This window comes from Uloborus diversus, chromosome 10 (assembly GCF_026930045.1).
Source record: "Uloborus diversus isolate 005 chromosome 10, Udiv.v.3.1, whole genome shotgun sequence".
Taxonomy (NCBI): Eukaryota; Metazoa; Arthropoda; class Arachnida; order Araneae; family Uloboridae; genus Uloborus; species Uloborus diversus.
In genome coordinates, this window is record NC_072740.1 from 27,779,370 (window position 1) to 27,797,503 (window position 18,134).

Genomic DNA, 18,134 nt, shown 5'->3' on the forward strand with positions numbered 1-18,134 from the left:
CATCGATAAGTAGTATATGGGTTTGTTAAATGATCTAAAACAAGATACAACCCTCAATGCTTAACAGATTTTCCAGAATATTCTTAGCAGGAGGATGACTGATTGTTCATGAATTTGACCCAGATTTTCTTCTTTTCCTAAACTTAATACAGGGATGAGAGTTTTCCGGCTTTTGCCGGAATTCCGGCTTTTTCTGTTGCCTTTTAAAACTTTTCCTCCCTTTCCTCGCCTCTTTCAGGCCTTATTTTTCTCAAAAAACGAAGAAAAATACGATTTTTAAAAAATTTTTGGTCCCTAATTTCTTATTCTTTCTATTTTTCCCCTCGAATCTTCATCCTCCGCGATATCTGCCAAAAACGTATGTTTTCGAATCATGCCAACAACGTCAAACACGTGCTGCTCTGAAAGTTGCATACCTCGTTTGAGATTTCAATCTTTTTGCATCCTGCAAGCATTTCAATCATTTTTAACGTTGGGCAGTTTTTTACTATATGCTACCTTATATTTGCTTGTTTTATTCATAATTTCAATAACATTTTTATTTCTTTAATTTATTTTAGAAAAAATGCAAAAGTCAATCAAAAAATGTGGTTTAGCACCCACAGTCTCGAATTTTATTGACACTTGACATGGTTACTTTTTTGTGTATTTAAGAAAGTGTAAAAAATATTTATGGTGAATCTCAAATGGTTTAGGCTGTACAGCCTGTTAAAAGTTTTGAGATTTCATGATTAACTGAGACAGCTGCTAGTTGTTCTTTTGATTCACAAATCGTGTTAGGAAGTGTTTAAAACAAATTTTGGGTTCCAATGAGAGGAAAAATATAACCAATCGTTTATATACATATTTATTTATTTTTAATTTTTATTATGAAAAGTATGTTCTACCACATAAAGAAATTTTAGATAATTCTCTCTGTTGTAAATTTTTACTTTAAAAACAGACCTAATTTTAAAATTTAAGTTCTCACTCGTTTAAAACTATAAAATCAAATGTTTTTAATGAAAAAAATGTGTTTTTCTCTAAAAAATATGAAAAGTTGACACTTTTGTGTGATGCAGCCAAGATTGACCTCTGGCTTCCCCAACACTTTGTTCAAGGACTCAGGGGTTAGAAATTGTTGCCTCTTTTTCAAAATTTAGATTTATTTAGGAATAAACACTCTTGCAAGAAATGGTACGATGCAGCTTCCAGGTTCTATTTTGATGCGGTTTTGGATATTATCCTTTTCATGATTTTTTTTTTTTTTTTTGATGTCATCCGTTTTAAGATTTTTTTTTTTTTTTTATTTCCTCCTTTTTGCTCTTGCACCACTCTCATCCCTGTTAATACAAAGCTGATATTTTACCAATCCATCTTCCTTTCCTAACCTACTTTCTTCGTTGTGTAAGATTTTATAGGTTTGCACGCTGGATTAAAACTTACGTATACTTTAAGTTTGATACAGTAGCTATCGGGCAAAAAAACTTGTTTGAAGTGGATCATTTCACAGATTGAAATTTGCAGAACTCTTAAAACAACATAATTCATCGGCGTTATATGCATACAGTAAAATATTTTTCTGTATACTTTAGCTTTAAATTGACTTTCTTTGAATTAGCTTGTTCATATTTAACTACATGACACGACAATTTAAAGAAACTACGCGTATTGACTATTGTTATTCAAATCATCTCTTGCATACATTGAAAGGGAAGATGTGCAACACGTTTTTTATGCTGCCATTATAGAAAATGATTCATATTTCGATGCTTACAATTGGAAATAGCTTCTGTTGACAATATTTTCAAACGTAGCTGAAATATTCAAGTGCTAAAGTTTTTTTTTTTTTTCTAATGTCAATCTGTTGCTCAAAATCTGAAAATTGTTGGAAATAGAAAAAAATTGATATTAATGATATCAAAGTTTAGATTTTATCCGCTTTGGCACTAAATGTACTGCTTCAAAAATCAAAGCTAAGATTTCTTACTAAATTGATTTGGATTTCAGTTTTTGTTCTTTAGAAGTAGAAAAATGAAACTGTGTCGGCGTAAAAGGATGCAAACTAAAAATACAGAAAAAAGTTATCATGGCTTAAAATATATTTGTGTTAGTATGAATCCATAGTGAAATTCACATCGGGAACAGATTAAAATAAGGAGGGATCTTGATTTTGAAAGTTTTTTCCCTCACTGGGGATTTTAAAGAGATTCAGTAAAATTCATCAATTAAGGTAGTGAGAAGCAATGGGATGATGTAAGTGCAAAATTAAAAATTTGAAGAAAATCAGTGCGAATGGTAGGAAAACCTCTCTACTTTAGTGGAAGAGATGGTATTAGTAGCTTTGGTAGGTGCTACCATGCTTGATTTTGGGGGGAAAATCAACGAAAGGCCACAAAGGATCCGAACTTTAAACGCGTTTTACTCGAAACTTCAAAAAGTCCAATTACATCTCTTTGCTTCTCACTGCCTCAATTGTACACGTGATTTTTTTACAAGATACAAATTCGACTCAAAAGCTTACTGCTGAGTAAAATGCCAAATTTTTGATCAAATTAAAATAATGAACAGATTTGACTGAAAACATTTCTTTAAAAGAACATTATTATCTAATTTCTCTATTTTTCTTTCTTTCAGAATTTAGCCTTGGAAGAAGGAAAAGAAACCTATGAAAAGTGGAAGAAAACTCCAATTCCTGTAACATTCAAAGTATTTATTTTTAATATTACAAATGTTGTGGAGGTAACAAACCATGGTGCGAAACCCTATGTTGAAGAAATTGGACCCTATGTTTTCAAGTAAGTTCGTGTTATGGTAAAACCTAAAATTTGATAGTATGTTTTTAGCATTAATAATTAAAGCACATTTGGAACGTTGTTTCCTTACGCTATATAACATTTTCCCCCCTCGTCTGAAAACGCATTAAAGGAAATTTTTAGGGAATGTAGAGAAATGTTTTGGCACTCCAAGTAACGAAATCTTACCTCTTAGTGAAGGTAGACTTCCTGAAGCTGACGCTCTAGGTTAGAGGTCACCAATGGGCGACAATTTCATTGAAAATGGCTACCAAAGAATTAAGTCCCAGTTGCCAAAAGTGGGCGACGACTACAAGCTTATAACCCCATTTGAGTGCTTCTCTTCAGTCTCGAGAAGGCGTTACCTTGAATTTGTACAATGTTTTTTGTCGTCCATTTCACATCAAATATTTTCAATTAAAGTAATGCAATCAATGATTCCTGACGTTTTGACATCTACTTGTACTTCAAAACGGTCTGTTTTTAGAACGCGATTTTTAATTTAATTTATTTTTTTGGGACAAGAGTTTGTTTTGGCTTTTATGGTCTTTTACTATCCCAAACTCTCAGAAAAATAATTGTATCAGGTGACAGAACTTTTCGAACTAATAAATAAACCAAAGCCTGTATGAGTTCTCACATTTGATTTCATTTAGTTAAGATTTCCTACATTTTTATTACATTAAAAAAATTATAAAATGTTTCCTTTTGACTGCTTATATCTTTATATTAAAAAAGATATTCAGCAAAGTTTTGTTATTTTTGTAGAATACCATAACCTTTTAATTTTTAAAAATTACTAATATCGAATAGAATATTTTTGGCGCTTTTCCTTTTTTTTTTAAAATGGCTACCAAAAATGCAAAAGTGGCTACCTTTTTTTTCGACTTTGGTAGCCAGTGGCTACCATTCAGAATCCTAGTCCAGTGCACTCGAAACTCAAATAAAACCACAATATTTTCAAATACAATCTCGCAGCAAGCATATTTCTCTGGTGCTCGAACTATTTCTTTTGCGCACAGAAATAAAACTCTGAAAGAATCTGTTTATTAATTTGTGCCTTAATGCTTTGTCTCGAGTGAGATAGTCTGAATTCTCATGCCGTCTGAATCCCTTGAAAGTTAGGATATATCCAACAGCGTTACATTAGTGACTTCCGATTTTAACTACATGCTGATGTTACCGTGTCCAATCAAGTTGGGTTTTTTATTTCGGAATTATTCAGGAAATTGTAAACTGAAATATTTCAAAATTAATAAATAAAAACTGTCGTATTTTGTTAAATTATCTCGTTTGTGTGTAGATTGCATCCTTAGGATCAACTCCATGCTAGTTACGTGTATCAAAATAAAGTCGGTAAAGTTCAGAGCTCGTTTAAAATCATGTATTTAGGACAAAAATGAGCATTGAGTTCTATTAACTAATTAAATATTTCGAAAACGTGGTTTTTCCCTCTGCGGACTTAAGCAATTCGAAATATATACTGCTGCTGAAATTTCCAAGCTTTTCACGATTTGTTAATCTCAAAATTTTGTTAATTGAGCAAAGATTGTGACGTATCTCATGAAATCATATTTTTTTTCAAGAAATTAGATTTTCAAGCGCAAATGATTAATTTCAGCCGCACCATAAACGAGCAATTCGTTTCAAAATGTTTGAAAATGCTGCAATCCCCTTAAGTGTAGTATATGCACATTAAAAATCATTGAGAAATGAGAAGCCCTAAGAATAATTTTTTTTAGAATCTACTTCAGGTTCAAAATCGGCAATAATGTAGAAACTCGGCTTCAATATCCAATTTTATTTTTTTTTTCTTTAAAATTACTGTAGAGTGATCAGTTTTCTGGAGCTTAAAATGCAATCATGCTTACAGTTAGTTTAAAAATGAAATTTACTTTTATCAAAAACAAAATGTTAGTTTTTTAACTAGTAATATTTTCAAAACAAAGAGATTCTGGTTAAACTTAATAATCAAAAATTTCATTTGAAAATTTATTTTGAAGAAACCTTCTTCAGTTGGCAAAAAAAAAAGCTAGCATCATATAAGCAGCTAGCTTATTACTTGACGTTGCTCAGGTATCTAAACTATTTTCACATTTCTCACAAACAACTTAAAAATTACAACCATTACAACGAATAATAATACAGCGAAATAAAAATTTCAGTCTCGATTTAATATCGATTACATTGCTTGAATTTCATTACACCGAAATTCTCTATACAACGAACAAAATTTGCGTTCCCTTGAAGTTCGCTGTAAACGGGATTTCACTGCATGAGTATCGATAAATTTATTGCATGTAATATCTCTTACAAATTTAGAGAAAAATAAATGTTTAAATTAAATTAGAGATACATTAATGCGATTGGGTGGGCTTGCTTTTGAATGAAAGTTTATCTCAAACCTTAGGGTCATTGATAAAATGGTATAGTGAGAGAGACTGAAAACGGAATCAAATAGCGATGGTGTTTTGCTTGTTGTAAGAAAAACTTCTTACTTAGAATTTTATTACATTTTCCTTTCCTCTACTTTGTAAAAAGGAAATACTATTACTTTGGAATCAATACATGGTAGATGATAATTATAGGATGGTAATTACATTTAACGTCGCTCGCTCTGTCTAGTGGTCACTGGAGTCGGATTGCGATGGGAGGTCCTGGGCTCAAATCCCGGCTTGGGCATAGATGTTCTTTTTGTGAATGTTATTGTGCTGTGAATGGTTGCCTACCCTATAAACGGGTCCTTATGGCATGTGTGTACCGTGGAAGTTGGTCTTCACACCAAATTACGGTACAGTTGGAAAAGTGAAGCAGTGCACCCCAAATTGCCAGCCTAGTTGGCACAAGACCGCAACAATTACATTTAACATGTTTAAAGAATAAGCAATATCGAAGACGATAAAGAAGTACAAAAAGGTAATTAGGCTCTCCTGATTGATTATTGTATTTTAAACATTATTTCATACTGAGGAAAAGAATATTTTACGAAGGGGGAAACAATTTAACTATCAAATACAATTTGAATTTAAAAGAACTTACGGATTGGCGGTCCATTTACATTTTTTTCCAACAGTGGAAAACCTTAACTGAAGCACTAATTAGAAATGTTGAAGCTAAAAGAATTCACATTGACGATCTTGAACTGAAAATAACACTAAACTAACATACACTTGAGCTAATGGTCTTAGGCGGAGCTGCTGAAGACTAAAATTGAAGATCACATATTTTCCATTGATATCTCGATGGCACTGAAGCACAATTATATTCCAGTGATTTTCCAAAAAACACTATTGCAGATAAACATAACGTGTCTTGTAAATTTGACTTTGAAGTGGAAGCATCGTTAATTGGCTTGATGGTTATATTTCTTTTAGCCTTATATCCAATATGCTGTAGCATTATTTCATTCTGAAGTCATTCTTATTGAGGCATATTAAAAGCGTTATTTTTTCAAAGAAAACCGCAGGAAATTAAATCGCTCTACATGACCACCTTCTTGAGAATATCCGGAAGGAGCAAAATTTGCAGAGGAACAAATCACAAGAGAGCTTTCTGCAACCGTTAAGCAATTAGGAGATGGATTTAGTATTTTAAATTTTATCATCTAAGAATCCCCTGAGTGGAGATTAATAGGACATTTGCGTCAAGAATAAACTTAAGCAATAACTTTCTGCAAAAAATACCAATAAATTCCTCAAAGAGTCCCTCTTGCCTGCAGCAATGAAACCGTTAATCAATAAATTATTAGTAAGTATTGCGTTGGTAAAATATGGCAAAGGAATATATTAGAAAACCACAAAGAAGGAATAATGTAGCTTATCTTTTCGTTACTCTGACACTGAATTTTTTTGTATTGAAAATGTTTGCAACAGTTGCGTATCCCCCCCCCCCCCACCTTTCCCTGAAATCATTATATGCCTCTCTATAGGGAGATGTGCCCTACAGATTGGGAACCACTGAACTAATGTTTTATTTCCCTATTTTATCCTTATTCAGAAAAATAATCAAAGGTATATTTTCATCTGATATTTTTAGGCAACTAAGAAGCAAAGATGTTTTATCTTGGAATCCAGATGACATGACAGTGACGTATAACGATTTGAAACAGTACCACTTTGTTCCTGAATTATCGGCAAATATGTCGAATAAGATATACAGTCTCAATTTGCCGCTGCAGGTAATTTGTTATAATTTGCAATATTTGTCCCTTTTTTGTGATGTATTACTGCTTGCTCTAGTGACAGCCTATTCAAATGATATTGATCACATTAAATAAACTTAAATTGATTCTGTGCACGGTCATGTATACGATGTCATATTTTTAGTACCTAACTCAAATGGTTATGAACGTAGTAGGTAAAGTATACATAAAACTCCCATCTCTTTGCAATAGCCTTACGAACATCACGTTCATGAGCATCAAAAAGTTGAAAAATTCTTTATCCGATTTTCCCGGGGTAGGGTGTATTATCCGGTTTACAGATTTTCTTGTGCAGAGTTTAACCCACATACATAAACTATTTTTTGGTGGATTTCCCGTGCGCAAAGTTTCGAATTACAATGTGGATTGGCTAATGTGACATGTCCAGAGCAAAATTAAGTATTTAAAGCCTCTTCTTGAGGTTTGATTTCAAAATCCTAGAAACTGTGGCCTTACCAAGTAAAAACATCCTAAACGCGCAGTTTGGACACGCACCCCTTGTGACAGTCAAACATGGATGTCCTTAATATTTTTTAATAATTACTACCGTTCGGATTATTGAATGTAAAAAGATATAATTTCCTTAAAATTTTATTAAAATTTTCCAGAAACAAACCAATTGTGTTTCAGACATTTTTGGGCTACTTGTATATGACGCTTTGTCAAAACATATTTCAAACAATTTTGCCCGAGCATACCTAAGTTTCGAGAATGCCATAGCTTTTGCAACCTTCAAACCGTTGCTTCTCAGAAACAAATCCAAATAAAAATGGAATGAAGTACTGGAATATACGTTCCCACCAAGCATCAAATGCAGAAAAGAAAAATACATTTAAGGAAAATAAATGAACTTAATAATCTATTTTCTTTCCTCACTCACTATTGAGGAGAAATTAAAATTTCTGAACATACATCACTATTTGCGCACCATTATGTTTTCAATAAGTAAATCACATTTCTGCTAGAGTATGAAAAACCAGAAATATTGAGCTGAGCTGTAGAAAAATTATTTTGAAGTATTTGAGTCTTTAATTCAAACTTTTTAACCTTGTGACTCATGAGTAGAAAAATTCAAGTAGTTTTCGTCTAATATCGAACTGATTATTTATTTCAGTTATTTACTTATTTTTTGCTATTGACCCCCAATAAACAATTCAACATACATAAACTTTCTAGGATGCTTCTAGGCTGGGCAGAAGTTTTTATTCTGTAAAATAGTTTTACGAATCCAGAAGCTATAATATTTAATTAGTAGTTAGCGAGCCAATGACTAAATCTGTAGAGAACATTTCATGTTCCAATTGTTCACTGCAATTGAACAAGTAAAAATTTTTATTATGACAGAATCTGATGCCGGACAATATTTTTTCCACAAAATTCAAGTTTATATGGAAATCAGGGTTTGAAAATATCACATTTTCGAAAATATCCGATGTTTTGATATATATTGGATACCTTGATAGATATCCGATATTTTCGATCAGCACAAACTAAATTCTTCATTCTTTATTTTCTTATATTGTTACTAAAATAATGTAGACTTAAAATTAAGGTTTCTTTCATTAGTTATATCTAATATTTCACTAAACATTTTAATTAGTTTTAATGGAATTAATTTAGCATTAGCTGTTTTACTCATTTTTCTTCTGTTTAGCTACTTTTAAAGCTATATGATTCAGAAAGAAAAAATTTGCATTAGTTGGTGCACAGTCATGAGAAATTTTTTGACCAGCATTTTATATATAATTAGGCACTTTTATTATGAATTAAAATTTTTAACAGTGTTAATAATTTAATGAATATAAAATATCATATTAATGATATATTAATACATTATAAAATATAGTACATAACTTTTTGGTTATTTTTAGTAATAAATGAAAAATATTACTATGATTAATATAATTTTTATAATGAAAATACCGTAGTTGAAAAAATAAATATCGAAAATATCAATATCATATTTTCAAAATAAATATCGGATATATATCGTGATATATATCATGATATATTTTGACCGATATATATCGGCGAACCCTGATGGAAATATCACTCATATTGCTTCGATAATCTCACAGTTAAAATAAATAATAGAATCAACTTTATTAAGACTTATGGAACATGTTTCAGTGTCGAACTCTTTAATAATATATCAATTCAATAATTAGTTCTTACATAGTCTATAACCCGTATTTAGTTTTGAAGTTGTAAGTTTTAAATGTGATACAAAGAAAGTTATTTTCGTCAAAAAGATTTTAAGGAGTTTATCTCAGTTTTTAATTTCAAATGGTGCCATTGATTTTGTTCAAGAGTAATATGAATTGTTCGTCTTAAATGTATTTAATTTAGGTTTGAATCTAGAAAATGTTGCTTAGTAGTTGAAATATTTTTGAAGTTTTAAAAACGTAGTTTGTATTGAAGTTCAAAAATTCAGGTATTAAGTATTATATTAAAACTAACTGAATTTTACAGGGTATTGTCATGTTTGCCAAGAAAATGGCATACTTTGCCCGCACTTTCTTGTACCCAGCTTTAGAGAACTTATTAAACACATACAACGAAGAGCTTTTTGTACATAGAACTGCGAGGGAACTTCTCTTTGACGGATACAAAGTAAATCTCCTTGAAGATCTGATGGAACTGGCAAAGCCATTTACTGATGTGCCCGAAATATTACCCAACAACACTTTTGGTTTTCTCTATGGAGTAAGTAACAAAGTGCAACTGTAAACTGCAGTTGCCGCCTTAATCTTGCAATTTGTTTTTAATTTCATTTGTCGGGTTCCATTTTATAAGTGATTATAATAAATGAAATTAAAACCTCTTCAGGGTTTTTTTTTTTATGTGGATAAACGTGTTTTAGTGGCACGTGAGATAATCACTTTTTTGCTTTCACAAATTATTAGGTTGGACGAAAGTAATACAATTTCTTAACCTGTCTCTTTAAAGTATCATAACTCATTTAAAATTTATATTAATTAAAACAAGAACCTGCCGAATCAACTCATTTTTGCCAACGAGATAAAAGTTATAACTTTTATCTCGTTGGCAAAAATATTAATAAACTTTTAATGCCGGTAGGATAAAATTCTGGAGTTCTGGACGCGATAAAGCTGACCAAAACAATTTCAAGTTTTTTATAGCTAAAAATGTACAGGAATGATAAGAAACTACAAAAACCTGCAGTATTTTCCCGACAACCTAATGTTTTATAAATTAAGTGCAGTTCAAATTTTTATCCTGATAGGTTGCGTACACTATATGACTAAAAGTATTGGGACACTTTCAACAATTCACATTTCTACGGATTTCTCGAAAACTAGAAGACCAATTGCTCTGTAATTTTTTTTCACATAAAAGGTATACTCCAGCTGCCATTTTTCAACAAAAAATAAGTCTACTATTCGTTAAGGCGACGAACAAGAAATCGAAGAAACAAAAAAAAAAGTTTTTGATCACTTTTCATTGTAAATAGCTGGGAATAAGTTATAAATTTCAGAAATAAGTTAGAAACCTATCTAGAATTTATTTTTGTATTTTCATGTAAGTATCTTTTATACCCACGGAGATATAAGCATTTCTTTCAAAAATGATTTTTTTTTTAAAGGTTTTCCGCTCATATCACGCAGTTTTCCGTCAAACGTTACTGAACTTTCAGAATATTTGACAGCATATTAGAGAAACATAATATTTAAATTTGAAGTTGAAATATTGAAAATTTAATGAAATATAAAGATTTAAAGAAATACATTTTTTACTGCGCATGCGCGAAAGATAGCAATTTATAACCTTCATAATCGGAAGTCCAAATATATTCTACATCTCATTAAAAAATTCCAACTTGATATCTTTAAAATCTAAAAAGTTATGAGCGATCTAATGAGCCCAATTTTAATAATTCTTGGCTAGACAACGATAAAATAATCCGTTCTTATTTCACTCCGCAACGATAGCAGGAAAGTGTTGCCAGTTTGCGAACGACCCCTTACCATTCGTCTCCTATCCAAGAATTATAGAAATTCGGTTCATTAGATCGCAGATAACTTTTTAAATTTTAAAGATATTGAGGTGGAATTTTTTTATGAGTTGTAGGATATATCTGAGTTTTGGATTATAAATGTTATAAATAGCTATCTTTCGCGCAAGCGTAGTGAAAAATTAATATCTTTAAACGTTCATATCTCATTAAATTTTCAATATTTCAACTTCAAATTTAAAAATTTGTTTCTCTAATATGCTGTCAAATATTCTGAAAGTTCAGTAAAGTTTGACGAAAAACTCCGCGTGATGAGCCGAAAACCTTAAAAAAATTACATTTTTGAAAGAAATGCTTATATCTCCGTGGGTATGATAAATACTTTCACGAATCTATAAAAATTTTTGATAGATTTCTAACTGATTTCTGAAATTTATAGCTTATTCCCAGCTATTTACAATGAAAAATGATCAAAAACCTTTTGTTTCCTCAATTTGTTGCTGGTCTCCTAAATGAATAGATTTAATTGCTATTGTAAAATGACAGTTAGATTATACTTTTTATGTGAAAAAAATTACAGAGCAATTGGTCTTTTATTCCTCGAGAAATCCGTAAAAATGTGAATTTTTGAAACTCCCAATATTTTTGGTCATATAGTGTATAGGGTCTGGTGGGGTAAAGTGGTCATAAAATCGTAGGTTTTCAACTTAGGTGGATAATAAATGCAACAAATTCTTTAAAAACTTAAACTTTTTTTATTATTATTTTACATTGCATTACTAAAGAACACGGTACATTGAATTTTAGGAAGAAAAATATTGATTTTAGTAGTTTTATAAAGCTTTCTTTTCCCTATGTTTTTATGACCACTTTACCCCATGGGGTGGGGGAAAGTGGTCATAGCATGGGGTAAAGTGGTCGTAGTTAAAAATAGATGCAAAATCATTATAAAGAACTCTAATACTTGTATATTTCAGTTGTTTATATAGTTACAAGTATATTTACGAGTACATGCTTGTATACACGAATATATACGTGTCATGTTATACACGAGTAAACACGTTCCTATAGGAGTAGATACATGTATACATCAGATACATGCATGCACGTGCCTACTCAAGTATATACGTGTATATACGAGTATATAAGCATGTATACGTGATTACCTACAGGAGTGTATACGTGTCTACATGAGTACATACGTGTCACATGTATATATGTGTCACGTATATGTACGTGTCACATATATATATATATAAGAATATATACGCTTATAAACGAATATCATATGCGCGTCTGCACTTGTATCTCGAGAAAATACGTGCATACTTGAGTATATATGTGTATAGTAGACGTATATACGCATATATAAGTGTACATACATACATATACGAGTATACACGAGTTAATTCGTGGATACATCCAGTGCATCTTTGTACGTGTCTACTCATGTATATATAATATGGAAGCACGAGTATATACGCATGTATACGTGTAAACACGATTATATACCTGTATAGACATGTCTACGTACATTTATGCGTATACACCACTACATGTATGTATACACGAGAATATACGCTTATATACATGTCGGCTTACAGAGTGAATCTCAGCTCATGGGAAAAAATCAAAGAGGTGTGAGAGGGGAGGAAAAGAAGCAAGGAATCATAAGGAAGTTATAATCACTGACGCGCTACATGCACACAAAGCCAGAAACTGATGGATGCAAAGCAGGGCACAAATTTGTTGCACAAAGATGATTTTTTCTAACATTTTAGTTTTTAAGAAATATTTAGAGCAGTTGTTGAAAGTTACGGTCTGTAGTAGCTCTAATACACGCATCGCAATAAAGGCGCAGCGGCTGATGAAAGTTTTTCAAAAGTTTCGTTATTGCAACAGAGAGGGATCTGTGAATGCGACGCATGTATTACAGCTGAAGGCCACAAACTTCATAAATCGCTTTAAAACTTTCATGTTGTGTAAATTTATATTTGTGTAATATATATATATATATATATATATATATATATATATATATATATATATATATATATATATATTTGTGATTTTTTTAGCATCCATCAATTTCTCACTTTGCGTGCATGTAGCGCGTCAGCATTGTGTTTGTGAACATATGTTCCTTATTTATTCTTACTTCTTATCCTCTCCTTAAACACCTTTTAATAATTTGCTCAAGAATGTAAACTCACCCTGTATACTTTTATATCATATGTTTGTATGTAAGTGTCTACTCGAGTTCGTACGCGTATATACGTGTCTACCTGAGTATATAAGTGTTCTTATATATACGAGTATAAGCGAGCATATACGTGTATAGTAGAATGTATAGCTGTATGGATAAAAAATACTTGCAGATACCCATATACGTATTTATTGGCGCATTTATGTGAATACGTCTATGTAAATGTCTGCACGAGTATATATGCGTATATATAAACGGGGTTAAATATACGAGTATATGCGTATATATACGCATATACTCGTATATTTAACCCCATTTACTGTAAAAACAATACATATTAAGTAAAATTTATATTTAATTTGTATCTGCCTTATACCTAAAGATTAAGTGACATTAGAAGAACAATATTCGTTAAGCCTAATATTATGACCACTTTACCCCATCTTACTTAAATTGTTCTAAAAAATTATCTAAAATAGATTCAGCTAACTGCTAATGAGTAAGAGTTCTTGAGACATGTAGAAAGCTTCCTGTACAGTCAATCTGTTCCTAATTCTAACAAACAAAATTTTCCAAGGATGTTAAAATAGGTGTTTAGATTTTAAAACTTTTCATATTCATGCAAAATTTTTATTTTTACCGAATCAAATTTTGCCAGTTATAAACTTTTGTATTTAAAATGTAGTTTCTAACTGCCTTACTCTAAAATAAAATTTTCACATTCATTCGAACATTTATTTCCAAGCTATAGCCATTTATTTGACGTATGACCACTTTACCCCATTGACCTCTTTCCCCCACCAGACCCTATCTTTTACATAGGCGAATTTTCATCCTGCATGCTTAAAGCGTTTGCTGCTATTTTAAATTGTTTTGAAGTTTTAAAATATGTATATAAAAAAATTTAGTCGCTTTTCACTAAATTCCACAATATAATTTTCAATCTTAACTGAACTGCACATAGTGTCCGTTAATTCAATTCAGTTGTCTATTAATGCAGTCGAATCTCGATAACTCGTAGCTTATAACTCGAATATTACTTTAACTCAAAGCTTTCATCTGGTCCCAAACTCTTGAGACTGCTGTGGAAACTTCAACCCCCCATACCACATAACTTAAGTCCAAAACTCGAACTACCAATAACTCGGAACGCTGTAGCCGGTTCCTTGGAAATTCGAGTTATCGAGAGTTAACCAATTCATTTCTTCAAAATGAGCATGAGCGACAATAACACTTGAAAATTAATCGCCTGTTCATACGTACAGAGTGTATCCCTAGTTTGGAAGGATTATGTACATAAAAAAATAAAGCTACAACGTTTATATTACCCGGTAAAAAAAAAAACAAAAGTTAGCTTCACAAGTGTTCAATAAGTAGGATACTTCAACCATAAAATTAAATTCTTCCTCGACTGCTACTTAAATCATTCACAGTAATTATGTCAGATCAGCTGGCATAGGGGTAACGAACACATGATTTTTGAAATAAGACCATTAAAAAGTAGCATGGAATTAAGTATGGAGAACGTGCTTACCAATCGAAGAAGACTGTTGTTGTCGAATCTGGTCTAATTCAATATAAATTTTGCTGCTGCTTTTGTAAAACTTCTGTAAACCTTTGAAACTGGGAAAGAGTTCTGCTACATCCTGTATATTTTTGAAATCTTTCTACTGCTTAATGCGCTATTGTTTTTTCAGAAAAACAACTCTGGCGATGGAGTATTCACAGTTTACACTGGAGTTGACGACATTGCCAAGTACTCTCAAATCGTTCAGTGGAACAATATGTCGTAAGTACATATGAAGTTTTTTTCTTATTTTTCAATAGCGTGCTATATCATACATTCGTTTTCAAAAGGTTAGTACTGAAACACATTAGAAATCTATTTCTATATGAAATTTTAAAACTGAACTCAGAACGGCAATGCACATTTATGATTCAAATAGTTCCATAAGCATATCTTGAAGCCCAAAAATAAAAACAAAGAATCCTTTTAATAATGGTCAAAGTAGAGTGAATCAAGCAGCGAAAATATTTTTATTTTTTAAATAACTTGACGGTATATAGGTTTTAAAAAATATTTTCTTGATTACAAAGAGTTTAACATCGTATCGATCTTTTTTTACTGTACCATAAAAGAATTTGTTCAAGTTTTTTCTCATTGTTTTTGATAATCGTTCTTTTCGTGTTTTCTGCTTAGTATTAGTTCTTAAGTTTTTAATTAAACTCGTACAAAAATTTCAGATTAGTTCAAGTATCTTAATTATCTTTTTAGGAAAATTCCTTTCTGGAAAGACCATTACTGTAACATGATGAATGGAACTGGTAAGTCAAATTTATGTTTTCCATTTGTGCTCAAAACCTGAAAAAAAAAAAAAAAGTCGTTCAAATAATTTAAATGTCATCACATACTATTTGCTTTTATTGAGCATCTGGGTTAAATCATTATTTCAGAACCAAAACATTACCCTTATCATAAACTGTGCATAATCTTAAGTCTTCGGTCATGAGAACTTAAATGCAGTGAAAATAATCATTAAAATTCTTTGGGACAGTGTGTGCAAAAATCAATTAACAGAGAAATTATTAGAGAAGCCTTATATGGGTTCATTCTTCAAAAAGTGTTAACTTTTCTGTCACTCGCCTTTTACAGAACGTTACGGAACAATTCATATAACAGTGCTTTTTAATTTCATCAAAAATATATCTATTTAAACCTACCAACAGTTTTTTAATAATTTTTATTTTAGTATATTTTTGGTTCACAACATGTGAATTCTCACCTCCGTGGCATGTCACACACACCTTGCGTGACTGTTTGTTGTTTAATAACTTTTTTAATTAAAAGTATGTTTATTTATTATTCCTTTCATAAGTGTCTCAAATACTAATTGTTTAAGTACATTTAATTTTTTACTATTATGTTTTAGTTCGTTTTAGTAGGACTTGATAATGCCACTCAAATTCTCACCTCCGTTACCTAAACACAAAATGCCATTCCTCATTAACACGCGGCAGTAATGACATCAAATTTTATTTTCCATGATACAAGGGAGCCCCCTTGTTTATTTACAGCCATAGTTGAATTTGTGAGATTTTTGTCGAAAAACAAGAAATTTTGTTTTAAAAACTTAGTGTGGTTATTCTTGCTTCTCACCTCAATGAACTTGAATTTCAGGGATGTAAATTAATGTAAAAAAAAGTGAATATGTTTTCATACGTTGTACATGAGAAGATTGTATCAACGAAGAAAAGTTTTCCATGAAAAATGTATCATTAGGCCTATAATAAGGGAAAGATTCTCATCTCCGTGAATCTCACCTCCGTGACAGGACTTATCAATGTCATTATTTCTGAGGTGAAAATAACCGATGGAGGGAAATACATCAATAATAGGCATTCTACCAAAATTATAAATTGCCAGTGTATCCTCAAATTTACTAAATACTATTTTTAAACATATATTTGAAACTACTAATCATGCCGTTGAATGAAGAGAGCATAATATTTTATTCCCACTAATCATTAAAATAGCTGATTGTTTGCACAATTAACAAAATTACTACTTTGAGATTAAATTGGCCTCGATTTTTAAACATTAAAAGTTTATTTATTTATTTTTCGTGAACAAGGCACTTTTTTTTTATTTGTGAGTAAGATAATTGGAACTTAGCTGAGGCATTGTTTATGGTTACTTCTAGTAGGTACCACTTTCATGTAAGAATGAAAAGAAAAAAAAGAAAAAAAAAGGTTTCGAAATTAAAAAATGTGCGTTCAAAAGTTACATTTTCTGGAGAATGATCCATATACTCTAAACTAGCTGCCTACACGGACTTAAAGACATGAATAATATGCATAATTATAAAATATTCAATTGTCTATAATAAATATTAAATTGTCTCATTGAAGGCACAGTTAAAAAATATCGGTCAGGATATGCGCGCTGTTCAAAGGTGCTAAAAGAAAAAAAAATTCTGAAAGTGTTTCAAGAATATCCATTCAAGGTCTTTGAGAAGTGATATTGAAGAGCACTAAGTACCATTTACGATTCTGATAGTTCTAACGTTGTAACTTTTAGTTTCATATCGCCTTTTATACTGTAAATTATACACCAGCAGCCAAAACGGAAAGTTCAGTGTCGGTCACCGGTACTGAGGTGGCAACTAATAAAAGTTCAGTGAAAACTGTAAATTGACCATTTGCTGTGCAAAGTGCGTAAGAAGTAAACTTAGACAGGACCCGAGTTCTGACCTGTTGCGGCCAGTCGGTGGATTTTTGAGATGCAGAAAATCATGTCGTATGATTCTGCGATGTGTAAAAGATCCTTGGGTATTGGTTTGGCTTTGAATTCCCTCGGCAAAATTAAATTCCTATTGCGCATCAAAGAGGTTATCGCATCAAAGAGAACCCAGGTGCCTCCATCTAGTGGAAACTGGGCGTCAAAAACCACTTGTGTCATGCATCAGCTCCTTAATGGTGTCACATGGAAGACTAATGCCTTGTCGGGGAGCACACTAGGTCTGGTAAAGGTCAAATGGCTTCTTACACAGCCCCATTGGAAACAAAAAAAAAACTTATACAGGTGGTTAATAAAAGAGGTTGATTTATATGATGTAGGACTAATTCTGTACCACCTGACAAAAAGCATAAACCCTCAAGGATGGTCAACTTTACAGGTTTTACTGCATATTAAAACTCAAGCTAAGTGCTAAGCAAGGAATCTGGATGTTACCCGTGTGCTCGAAATTCTTCAACTGCTCCTTCTATTTTCCAACTTAATGCTCATCAGAAAACCAGCGTTTAATCAATTTAACTTCAGGTCCATTGTGTTGCTCCGAAAGCCACCAAATTTGAGTATTTAAGTTATTTTGATGGATAATAGTTTTCAGTAGCAGGTCTTTTGCTTGATGAGTGTAGATTTAATTAACTTATTTATTACAGGTAACACAACTTAATATTCTAATGAAGCTCCGAATT

General features: G+C 31.5%; 1 protein-coding gene across 1 annotated transcript in view; it reads left to right on the forward strand.

The window, feature by feature from the left end:
• Nucleotides 1–18,134, forward strand: part of LOC129231331 (lysosome membrane protein 2-like) — a 114,740-nt gene that overhangs the window by 73,672 nt on the left and 22,934 nt on the right. Inside the window, exons 2-6 of the mRNA XM_054865617.1 lie at nucleotides 2,617–2,777; nucleotides 6,810–6,951; nucleotides 9,448–9,681; nucleotides 14,855–14,946; nucleotides 15,433–15,482. Of these exons, the coding sequence (XP_054721592.1) occupies nucleotides 2,617–2,777; nucleotides 6,810–6,951; nucleotides 9,448–9,681; nucleotides 14,855–14,946; nucleotides 15,433–15,482 (679 nt within the window). The remainder of the gene's footprint in view (nucleotides 1–2,616; nucleotides 2,778–6,809; nucleotides 6,952–9,447; nucleotides 9,682–14,854; nucleotides 14,947–15,432; nucleotides 15,483–18,134) is intronic.